Below are 12914 nucleotides of genomic sequence, written 5' to 3' on the forward strand. Positions count from 1 at the left end.
TTTGCCATGTGGTAATTCTCAGACTATCCTGGAGTGAACTATTAGAAAGTGCAAACTTTGGAAATGAGGCCAAGATAAAAGGAAAAGGAAAATACTCTTGAGTTACCTTCTTTCCCTTATGAAATAAAGCAGATTTAAACTGTACTCTTCCCCCCACCCCCTACCCCGGCCTGTTAAACTGTGTCATTGGTTTTCAATAAACAGGACTGCCAAACTCAAAAAAACCCAGCCCATGGTGTCCTTTTTGTTATCACTGACTCTCCTTGCTCCTTCATCCCCTACACCTAATCACAAAATCTTGTGGATTCCTCTTACACCCGATTTCTAGTTGTCTTTCAACATGTTATATTTTCTCTTCCAATCCATCTTATGTTTACTTACTAGTCTAGTCTTTCTCAAGCAGCATTTGTATCATGTCTCTTTCTCAAGACTCTTCAAGGGCTTCACTATTACCAGTTGAATCAAATTTAGGTAGGTAAGCACTAATCCAGCCTCACCTTCATTTTTTTTTTTTTTTTACTTTTCTGTCAATAGGCTCTCCCTGCTTTTTTCTCAGGGTACATGTTGGTTTTTATTATCCAATGGCCTGCTGTGTTAACACTCAATTGAGCTTCTTTGAATAGAAAATGAATTATGGGTGGTGAGATAGATTTACTCTCCATTTCTGATCCAGATATGTCATGAAGGTTGTTTATATTTTAATCCTGTAGTATCTGTATGATTAGCAGCCTCCAGTTGTGGATTTAAAATTTCAGAGTTCCCTGGAGCATGTGTCAAGAGCCTGATTCAGACCTTTAGAGGCTCCAAGACTAAAAAGATTATAATCTACACCCGCCCAAATATAATTCAAAATATAAACAATTCCAAACCCCAAAATAAGTGTAAGAAAGTACAACGAAGTTTTGATTATTTTCCCCAACATGACTATTTCATTTTGAAATTCTCCCCCCGCCCCAAATTTTTTTGTCCCCCACCTTTGCTGTAAGCAACAGGGATAGTCTGCCCTAAGCAACTACTTAGTTGGCACATGCCCCGCTTAGGAAAATCTGCTCACTACCTAACCTTTTAACAGACAAAAAAAAAAAGCAGTTAATAGTTGTGGGGGAGGGGCAAGACCTGACCTCATCATTCTTAACTGTTGTTCCTCAGAGAAAAAGCAAAAGTGATGGTCCTCTAGTGGGTCCCTAGAGAGAAATTAGAGCCTGCCCTGCTCACAAGGACAATTTAGGTTTTATCTACCTCTTTCACACTTTAGATAAGGAAATTAAAAACTGAAAAGCCCAATGTAACTTAAAAATGTTCATTCTAAGGCTTTCTCCACCAAAACCTGTGTCTTGGGGACTCAGTTCAGTCACTAGAAGAAATTTCAGAACAGTATTTTCTTTTAAGTTTTCCTCTAAGAGACTGTCCTGACATTGACTTCATTCCACCTAGAACCAAAACTTAGGATTACTTTTGTTTCCTCAATCTATACATACTTTGGTAACTCCTGCTCCATTGCGTTCCCAGAGAAGTTGGAAAACTGAACATTAGTGAAAACCCACCCCAGGTATAAGCCTTTTAAGGAGAAGGTCTTGGTGGAAAAAATTAAGCCATATGAGAGAGATGTATGTAACACCCAAAGATGGCAATAGCGAATAGTCTCAGCAAGACTATCCCTATTGCTTTTTTCCTCGTTTCAATTTCCTCATTCGATTTAGGGAAGTTGATATTTTCCTTTTCTTCTTCGAAACAGCTAAGGCTATTACCTATGGAGCTACTGAAGAAAGTTCAGAGAATTGGAATCAAGAGTCTTGAGTCTAAGTCCTAGCACTGCTGCTGCTGCTGCTGCTGCTGCTGCTGCTGCTGCTGCTGCTGCTGCTGCTGCTGCTGCTGCTGCTGCTGCTGCTGCTGCTGCGTCACTTCAGTCGTGTCCGACTCTGTGTGACCCCATAGACAGCAGCCCCCCAGGCTCCCCAGACCCGGGGATTCTCCAGGCAAGAACACTGGAGTGGGTTGCCATTTCCTTCTCCAGTGCATGAAAGAAAAGTGAAAGTGAAGTCACTCAGTCATGTCCGACTGTTCACGACCCCATGGACTGCAGTCTACCAGGCTCCCCTGTCCATGGGATTTTCCAGGCAAGAGTACTGGAGTGGGGTGCCATTGCCTTCTCCAGTCCTAGCACTATTAGCACAAAATCCTACTGATTTTGTACTCTCTGGCTTTAACCTCTCTGAGTCTGTTTCCTCATCTGTTAAATGGCGATAACAATAATATCTAAATTACACAATCAATTCAAGATTAAAAAAACATGAAAGTTGTATACAAAGAACAATGATAACTACTGTTTCCTCGACTGCTTTTCTGCTGCATCAGAAACGGATGCCTTACAATCAACTCTGATCTACTTTTTTTCCACATGTGTGTCATGTCTCAATCAATATTACTGATTCTTAAATGTAGATTAACTGAGATTGGGAATGTGTTCACTTAGAGCAAACAGTTTGTGCATTTGTATAAAATATCTGGAAGGATACATGAGAAAGTGGGAGCAGTAGTTGCTTAAGGGAAGAGAAATTTGATAGTGGTGAGCTGAGAACAAAGTTACTTTTAGTGTGTTATCTTTTTGTATCTTAAACTTTGAACTTATGCCAAAAACTAAAGAAAATGTATGCCATAAAATAAATAGACCATCACATATGTATACAGTGATACTTAAAATACTTTTTTTATACTTGTTTTTATGGATAAACAGTTAATTAAAAACTGCTTCTAGGAACTTCTTAACATTTTATTTCAGAAATGATTTTCTGTATATATGATTTAACATAGGGGTGAAGAATCTTGAATCAATTTTCATAAAAAATTGCAATATCTTTGCCAAGGTCTGAAGTTTGAAATGCAACACAGGAAAGCAAAATCCAGGTGACTAGACTATTTAAGGTGTTAAGTGAATTTGTAACTAACAGACCAACGGCTAATTTCTTGAGTATAAAAAGCTCTTATGAATCAACGTGAAAAAGACAAATCTCAAAATGGGGGAAGGGCTTGAATACAATCTGCTGCTGCCACTGCTAAGTCGCTTCCGTCGTGTCTGACTCTGTGCGACCCCATAGACGGTAGCCCACCAGGCTTCCCCATCCCTGGGATTCTCCAGGCAAGAGTACTGGTGTGGGTTGCCATTTCCTTCTCAGGTGAATGCGCCAAAGAATTGATGCTTTTGAACTGTGTGTGGTGTTGGAGAAGACTCTTGAGAGTCCTTTGGACTGCAAGGAGATCCAACCAGTCCATTCTGAAGATCAACCCTGGGATTTCTTTGGAAGGAATGATGCTAAAGCTGAAACTCCAGTACTTTGGCCACCTCATGCCAAGACTTGACTCATTGGAAAAGACTCTGATGCTGGGAAGGATTGGGGGCAGGAGAAGAAGGGGATGACCGAGGATGAGATGGCTGGATGGCATCACTGACTCGATGGACGCGAGTCTGGTGAACTCTGGGAGTTGGTGATGGACAGGGAGGGCTGGCGTGCTGCGATTCATGGGGTCACAAAGAGTCAGACACGATTGAGCGACTGAACTGAACTGAACTGAACTGAAAGGAAATATAGATGGCATTTAGACATGAAAAGATGCTCAACTTTTCTAATAAGAGAAAATGCAAACTTAAGCCACTGAAAAGCCATTAAAAAAAAAAACCTCTGAAATTGGCAAAAATCCACAAGTTTGAAAATGCTTCAGTGACTCCCATGTCATTCAGAGTCAAGCCCAACTCTTTGTCATGGTCTATCACTTCACTTTCCTCTGTCTTCATTTGCTCCTCTCAGCTTTCCTACCCCACTCTGGTCATAGTGGCCTTCTTGTGGTTCCTTGACTAGCCTAGGGGACCCTGGAGCCTTAGGACTTAGAAATGGCTATTTCCTCTGCCCAGAATGTTCTTTCCCTAGATCTGCCTAACCACCTCCCTCACTTCCTTTAAGTCTTTGGTCAAATATTACCTTCTCAAGCCTAAAGAGTCCATCTGCAATGCAGAAGACACAGGAGACTCAGGTTCAATCCCTGGGTCAGGAAGATCCCCTGGAGGAGGAAATGGCAACCTACTCCAGTATTCTTGCTTGAAAAATCCCACGGACAGGGAAGCCTGGCAGGCTATTATCCAAAGGGTCACAAGGAGTTGGACACGACTGAAGTGATTTAGCATGACTGATGCATGAACACACACATGCATTACCACTTTAATCTGTAATAAGACTAAACAGTTTTCTAAACTTTTGAAAAATACTGTATTTTAACTTCAAATAACCCCAACTGACTTAATATCCTGAGTTTAAAGAAGTACATTGAGGTCAGGGCTTTCATATAAAGAATCAGATGCAGAGATGATAATATCTTGAGATTATTTTCAGATTCAGTCATTTACTGATTTTGTTTCAACACAAAACTACTTAACTAATAATGTCTGTTTCATGCTTTTATTTCACTTTCGGCAGTGATAAGACCTGGGTGGTGGTATGATACTAATATTTCAAACATCTTAACAGGTTCTTTAGCAGCCATGATGCTGTGGTAATTTCATTAACTGTCAAATAAGAAAAGCTTTGAAGGTCTGAGTTAGAAAATCCTTTTACAATTTAAAAAGATTTTCAATTATTTTAATAAAAATTTCTATTTTTATTATCTTAATAATGCAGGAGATGGACATGACTTTGCCAGAAATTTTGGCTTAGAAATCTTAAAAAAAAAAACATGAAAAACCCAAAACGTGACAAGACTATTTAAAGCTCTAAAATAGGTTACCACAAAGGAAGTTGTAGAAATGTGTTTGGCCTAAAACCTGTTTGAAAAAATTTTTTTCATATAAAATACTAAAATGCAATGGAATTGGTTGGCCAGACTTATAAATTCGAAGGGGTTTTGACCTAAGATGATAATCTAGGCAGTACCTGGCATGCTGCGATTCATGGGGTCGCAAAGAGTCGGACACGACTGAGCAACTGAACTGAACTGAATACAACGCAAAAACTCTAGAAATCACTAAGCCAGCACTTCCCTGGTGGTCCAGGGGTTAATACTCTCCCCTCCAGTTCAGCAAGCCCAGGTTCAATCCCTGGTTGGGGAATTGGATCTTGCAGGCTGCAACTAAAAAACCACATGCTACAACATTGTGTGATCCAAAATATATATATATATATGTATACAAAAATAAGTATTAAAAAAATCACCAAAAAAAAAAAAAATCACCAAAACTATTGCAGTGGAAACATCCTTGGAAATACCAACTCCTTTAGTTTTAAGGTCACAACACATGAACTGCCTAGAAATTCTTTTCCTTCTTAGTGTTGTGCCCCTCTTGCCAAAAAAGTGATTTCCTAAGATCAACTAATACATGTTCTGAGCTTAAATTCAGCGTTTAGTAGGTTTGGTTTAGTTGGCTGAAAGACTTCAATAAGAAGGAGAAAGAATACATATCTCAGAATAAGGAGGAAAAATGATACTCAAAGTTTTAAAAAAGGGAAAACATAAAATAATAAAGACATGGTTGGGCCAGTAATGGATAACAAACAGTACATTTGAAAAGTATACGATGAAAATAAAGTCAAAATGATATTTAATTGTATGAAACTTTTATTTCAACATATTACAACAAATTAAGTGTCCAGAAATATTTGTTTTGTATATTTTTAAAATTCCATAAAAACATAAACCTATCTATGAAGAGAGCCTTATGTAAAAGTCATGGAGATATTTACAATAGACTTGTCCATACAATCACTATTAAGTGCTTCTTCAGTCCTTCCCAAACCGCTGAGGTAGTTGAGTGAAGCGCAGGCCTCTCTTAATGGATGCTTCTCTCTGTGGATTTTAACACAATAAACATAAAATAGAATAAGCATTGTTGTGCTTGCTACTCCCTGGTAGTGGTATTACTCAGACAATAAAATACCACCTGGAGGGCAACTCTAGGGTAAATATGAGTATAGAGAAAGGATTCACTCAACCTCTTATATGTCACTGGAGGTCTAAACTGCTTCCTAAATCTAAAAGATCTGTTTCCTGCCGTGAGACACGGATAGCTCATGAGATTAAACCAAGGACTCAGAAAATATTCCTCAAGAATAACCACCACTTTTTGCTCTAACTCCACTCCTTACATTGTAGCATGTGCATTCTATCCCATTGCCGGGCCGGGGCGCGGCGGGGGGGGGGGGGGCGGGCGGGGGGGGGGGGGGGGTGTTGGCAAATAAGATGCACTCACTTTTAGGTAAGAAGTGTTCAAACTTTGTATTTGTAATCTGAGGCTCAATAACATTTCACAACATTTGTTTGATTACATGAGTTCAACAACTGAGATGAACTGTAGAGGAAATCTTTATTCACAATGAAGGGAAACAGCACACTGGAGAGGAGCAGAGCAGACCGGCCAAGGATGTGGGTTTTCGAGCCAGAACTTGAGTTTGTGAATTTACTAGTTGTGTGACCTTGGGCAAGTCACCTTCATGTTCTGTCCCTTAGCTTCCCCATCTGCCAAATGGAGATAATAATACATGGAGTGGTAATGAGGATTAAAAGAGTTAACTACACAATGTACTTAGAATCTGGTTTATTGTAAGCACTCAATATGCATTAATCATCTTCATTGCGTGATTGACAAAATGGATAGTTCAAAAGGGGAGAGTGGAGTTGGTGGCACGTAGTAAGACCAAAGAGAAAGCAGTAGGGGTGCATGTAACTCCAATATGCTCAGTGCATTGAAGCTTGGCATCCAGTGGCCACCCTAAAGGTGTACTCTTAGCTCTGCTTGAGGGTGAAGTTAGTCCATGGGCAGCTGGAGCCTGCCTTTTAGCTCAAAACTTCTGTCTGCTAGTCCCAAATATGAAGACCTCTCTTGAGTAGGAATCTTGCTCTTGAAGCCACCCTTGGCTGTCACATATATATCCAGCTTACCATGAATCATGGAGAAATGTGTTCCTAAAGATGTCTTGGCAGAGGGATAGGGTGAATGTGAGATGGGATAGGGATTCATACAACTTTATGCAATCCACCATTGGATGTGTCTCTTCTTCATATGCCAGTTGCCTCATTTCCTTTCTCTTTTCCCATCCCACCTCCAAGATGCCTCTCCATTGCCTTAAATAACTGAGCTCTGCTCTCCACTTATGTTCCTCAAACAAGAGCCTGGGAATTAGCCCATAAGAGACCATCTCTAATTAATCTAGTCCCAACCTTCCATATGCAGCTTATCAAAGTATTCACTCAGTAAAAACAAATCTCTTTCTCAGAAAATGTCTACTTGTAAGAAAATTTTTTCCATCTGTGGTTAAAGGTTAAAACAGACAGTGGTCCTCAACAAATAACAGTTCCCATCCTAGAACTATTTGAGAATCTGATAGCTGTTGTAGGAGAGGAATCAGGAAAATAAGAGAGGGAAAGTAAGGAGTAGAAACTTTACATATATCAGATACTTTAGTATTACACCACTTCAGAAACTGCTTCTTGCTTGTTTTAAAGAGAAAGAGGAAGGAGAAAGGCCATAAGGAGTTTTATAAAAAATACATCGCTAGCATCAAATTATAAGAACTGGTCATTACTTTATTCTTAAGATGGTTGACAATCAGACTGAGCTTTGATAAAAGAGCCAACACTATCAACACTGCAATATGAACACCGAAAGTCTCTCGAAGCTTTACTCGACCTGTTTATCAAGACTAGAACTTTATGGGTATTCTGGCATGCCTCAGAATCTCAGTAGGTTTTCACTGTTTCTGCAAAGGTATGCCAGAGCTGCTCTCTCTTCTATATTGCCATTCCTTAAAGGTTTTGACAGCAAAAAATATGTTGTGAGGTGATTAAGTGGGTGGAAGAAGTTTCTTGCTAATGGAGCACGAGGTGCTTCTGGGGCTTCTGAAGGGATTAGTTTTTTTTTTTTTTTTTACCTAGTGTTGCTTGCCTTGGGCTTCTAGATAGGCAAACAACCTATGAGCTTCCTCAGCCCATACAGTGTCTGCCTGGAATGTAGTTCAGCCCCCGCCTTCTGGATTCGGAATAGAGCCTGGGAGGCGATGATGCGCAGAGATGGCTCAGGGTCATGCAGCAGTTTTTTCAGATCTAAGTGGTAAGAAAACAAATTGCAGGTGAAGATCTATGGAAACAATCACTGGTCAGACACAAAGGACCCAGTATGCCCAGAACAGCTGAGATGGAGACCTAACTTTTTCCAAGCCTCTATGTGAAAGTCTGTATACTTGTGGATCAATTTCCAGTTTTCACTTGTAAACCTTACTTGTTTCTGAGTTGCCAATATTTTACTCCTTTAAAATAATCAAACTGCCAAGTAGTCCGAGTTCAAATTACATGGACTTGGCAGACCATATATAACACTGTTAATTTGTGAGTTCCTGTGTTGGTCCTGGAAAGTGAAAGTTGATCAATTATGCCCAACTCTTTGCAACCTCATGGACTATACAGTCCATGGAATTCTCTAGGCCAGGATACTGGAATGGGTAGCCATTCCCTTCTCCTAGGGATCTTCCCAACCCAGGGATCAAACCCGGGTCTCCTGTATCGCAGGCAGATTCTTTATCCGCTGAGCCACCAGGGAAGCCCTGTTGGTCTTTGAGGTTACTCTTAAATCATTCAGTTCAGTTCGGTCGTGCAGTCGTGTCTGACTCTTTGCAACCCCATGGACTGCAGCATGCCAGGCTTCCCTGCCTATCTCCAACTCCCAGAGCTTGCTCAAACTCATGTCCATTGAGTCAGTGATGCCATCCTACCATCTCATACTGTCAACCCCTTCTCCTCCTGCCTTCAATCTTTCCCAGCATCAGGGTCTTTTCCAGCGAGTCAGTTCTTCGCATCAGGTGGTCAAAGTATTGGAGTTTCAGCTTCAGCATCAGTCCTTCCAATGAATATTCAGGACTGATTTCCTTTAGGATGGACTGGTTGGATCTCCTTGCAATCCAAGGGACTCTCAAGAGTCTTCTCCAGCACCACAGTGCAAAAGCATCAATTTTTTGGCACTCAGCTTTCTTTATAGCCCAACTCACATCCATACATGGCTACTGGAAAAACTATAGCTTTGACTAGATGAACCTTTGTTGGCAAAGTAATGTCTCTGTTTTTTAATATCCTGTGTAGGTTGGTCATAGCTTTTTTCCTAAGGAGCAAGAGTCTTTTAATAAATCAATATTTCCTTTTAATTTTTCTTTAAAAGTTTTAGTGTATGTTTTCTTATTGCAAAGGAAATTCATGTTCATCATGTGGAAAATTTAGACAATACATGTATATGAGCACTAGAAGATGGAGAAAGCGATGGCACCCCACTCCAGTACTCTTGCCTGGAAAATCCCACGGACGGAGGAGACTGGAAGGCTGCAGGGGTGCTTCCCCATTCCATGGGGTGGCTGAAGGTCGGACACGACTGAGTGACTTCACTTTCACTTTTCATTTTCATGCATTGGAGATGGAAATGGCAACCCACTCCAGTGTTCTTGCCTGGAGAATCCCAGGGACAGGGGAGCCTGGTGGGCTGCCGTCTATGGGGTCACACAGAGTCGGAAACGACTGAAGCGACTTAGCAGCAACCACTAGAAGAAAATCAAAGTCACTTAAAATCCTCCTGTCGGAGAAAACCACCGTTAACTTCTTTGGTCTATTTCCATTCACCCATTTACACTGGTATGTTTCTATTTTTTGTGCAGATAGAACCATAATATACATATTATCTAATCATTGCTTATTTTATTTGACAATATTGCATCATCATTTATCTAAGTCATGTAAACATTTTCCTACAATATTTTTCATGGCTACATATATGATTCTACAACCTGGATAAACTCTATTTAACTAATTTCCTATTTTTTTAAATCTTAGATGCTTCCTATTTTTGCCATTTTAAATAACACTTAAATGAACATTCCTATAACAATTTTTGCTAACTTTCATAGTTTAATTTCCTAGAAGTGGGATCAACAAGTCAGTGTGTTATGTTTATTTAAAGGGTTTTGATAGGTACTTCCCTGGTGGTCCAGTGGCTAAGTCTCCGTGCTGCCAGCGCAGGGGGCCCGGGTTCAATCCCTGGTCAGGGAACTAGATCCCACATGCCGCAACTAAAGATTCCACCTGCTGCAGCTAAGAGTTCGCATGTCATAACTAAAGATCCTGAATGCTACAACTAAGACCCAGCAGAGCCATGTAAACAAAAAAAAATTTTAATAAATAAATAAAAATAAAAGGGTTTTGATACATACTGCCAAACTTCTCTATAAGAAAGTTGTATCAAATTATAATTATGCTTGGTGGTCCAGTGGCTAAGACTCCACGCTCCCAATGCAAGATGCCTGGGTTCGATCCCTGGTCAGGGAACTAGATCCCACATGCTGCAACTAGGAGCCCCATGGTACAACTGAAGATCCTGCATGCCTCAACTAAGACTCAGCACAGCCAAACAAAATTTTTTAAAGAGTATGTCATAGAAAGTTATGCTCATACCAGTGTATGATAATGTCAGTTTTCCCTTAACACATCAACACTCAGTATTAACTAGTAATCTTTGCCATTTTGAAAGAAAAACACATACTGTCATCTCATCATTGTTTTATTTCACAAACTTTTGATTACTAGTAATATTTTTCATATACTTATTGGCTATTGGTTTTCTTTGAACTACTTATTCATGTTGTTTACCACTTTTCTTTGGCAGAAGTAGTGATGTGTTTTAAGGATATTAACCATTTATCCTAATGTAAATATACTCCTCCCATATTATTTCCTATTTTTCAGTTTTGTCTGTTTCTTTATTTTTCAAAGTTGGTTTTTAAAAATTTTATGTAGAAATATCTATCATTTTACTTTATGGATATGTGTTTGAATCATATTAGATAAAGGTCAGGACTTCCTGGTGGTCCAGTGGTTAGGATTCCACGCTTCCACTGCAGGGCACATGGGTTTGATCCCTGGTCAGGCAACTAAGATCCCACTTACAGCATGGCAAAGCCAAAAAAAAGAAAAAAGCTCTCTTTTTCATTTCTAAGTCTCCAAGACTTCAAAAATACTCAGGACCTTTTCATAGTTCGGAGCTTTTATTTAAGTAGTAGTTTAGTCTTTAAATTCATCATGCTTATTTAAAAAATGGAATATTTGACTAGTTTTTTACAGTTCTTACATGAAGATCTATCTGTTCCACAGAACATATGAAAGAGCAGACATCAATTTGGGAATCCAAAGGAACTGAAACTTATTTTTCTCATGAAATTCATCTCAATTCATATTTAAATTTTTGTGATTTTTTTGTTCAAATTTAGCTTAAAATTAACTGTGATAAATGACATAAATTTGTCCAAAAAAGAGTGCTAAGATGTTCTACCCTGTTTCTAAGACAGATAAGCCACTGTAAGGGAAGAAAGAGGGTGGAACTATTCCATTAGATTTAACCAAGGGAGACGGTGGATATTTGACTGTTTTTGCCTTACAAAATGGCAATTTAATAAGGTTATTTCTGATGTGTGTGTATATAATTTACACATTGGGTTGGCCAAAAAGTTCATTTAGGTTTTCCCATATGTAATAGGAAAACTTCAATGAACTTTTTGGCCAATCCTATACATATCTTTAAGCTTCCCAGGTGACTCATTGGTAAAGAATCCATCGGTCAATGCAGGAGATACAGGAGATGTGGGTTTGATTCCTGTGGGTCAGAAAGATTCCTTGGAGTAGGAATGGCAACCCACTCCAGTATTCTTGGCTAGCAAATTCCATGGACACAGGAGCCTGATGGGCTACAGTCTACCGGGTTGCAAAGAGTCAGATATGATTGAGCCACTAAGCATGCGTGCACACACACACACACACACATCCTAAATCATCTGTACAGATACATTTTTTATATAGAGAGATAAATTTGGAATGGAAAAAGAACTTTGGTTCCCCAGCGTTTTAGATTAGAAAATAATTTCCTTTTAATTGACCAGAATTGACCATGTGAAATCTCATCTCATAGAATAAAATAACTATATGACTTTTCTTTTTCATTTTTGCTTTTGATATCTATGGGGAAGTAGAGCACCATAGAGAAAAGTGGCATGATCTTTCTTAAATAAGTTCCAGCTTCTGGCTCTTATTACCAGTCACATATTTTTATTTTAAAAGCAATGAACTGTTCAGGACTTTAATTTGGTTCTCAAAGTACATGCTTTTGAATAGAGAGACTTAGCATTTCATGGCACTTTCTGATTGTAGGACTACTTATTAAATGAAAATAAATATTCTCTGAGTGACAAATCCCCAAAGCTGTACAACTGTAGAAATCCACTTACATGACAACTGCCTTACAGGAATATGAAACTTCTCTATTAGCAAGTCCCCCCCATGTTACAGGACAACAGCCACTTACAGAAAAGAGGCTGCAGTCAATTTGTGTAGTACTCATGAGGTGTCATCATAACTTACTAAGATAATATTTCTACATAATTTATTTTCTTAATTATTTTATTTTTAAATTTATTTTCTTAATTTCATAATTATTTTCATAATTTATTTTCTTAATTTCATAATTATTTTCATAATTTATTTTCTGACAAATGAAATTCAGAAATTGCCCCTGAGACATTCATCAAAGCTAGTTTCCAAGACAAATAGGGTCATGTATTTTCCTGAAGAAGGAACTGGGCTGGAAGGAGACTGTCATTTGGTCGAAGCCTCCAAGGGCTTTTTTTAATAACGAAAGTCAAGTTCTCTGATTCCCAGTCTCATCTCTACCACAGAGCCTGCCTCAGGTACCTTCCAAACACGGGGTACCCCAAGTCCAAGGGTTTACCACTTACCATCCTCTATCCAGTCAGTACCCTTCATCCTGAGTTCGCTGTGATCCACGTACTTCGATAAGAGCCCTAAATGCAGGATAAAGTCCATGAGTCTGTGATCTGGATCTGGCTTTACGA

General features: G+C 39.2%; 1 protein-coding gene across 1 annotated transcript in view; it reads right to left on the minus strand.

Annotated features, from left to right (window-relative positions):
- Nucleotides 1-7562: 7562 nt before the first annotated feature.
- Nucleotides 7563-12914, minus strand: part of MROH8 (maestro heat like repeat family member 8) — a 58688-nt gene continuing 53336 nt past the window's right edge. Inside the window, exons 22-23 of the mRNA XM_027977174.2 lie at nt 12798-12863; nt 7563-8082 (exon numbers count right to left, since the gene is read on the minus strand). Coding sequence (XP_027832975.1) covers nt 7934-8082; nt 12798-12863 — 215 coding nt within the window. The 3' untranslated portion in view covers nt 7563-7933. The remainder of the gene's footprint in view (nt 8083-12797; nt 12864-12914) is intronic.

The sequence above is a fragment of the Ovis aries genome, chromosome 13 (assembly GCF_016772045.2).
Source record: "Ovis aries strain OAR_USU_Benz2616 breed Rambouillet chromosome 13, ARS-UI_Ramb_v3.0, whole genome shotgun sequence".
NCBI classification, from domain to species: Eukaryota; Metazoa; Chordata; class Mammalia; order Artiodactyla; family Bovidae; genus Ovis; species Ovis aries.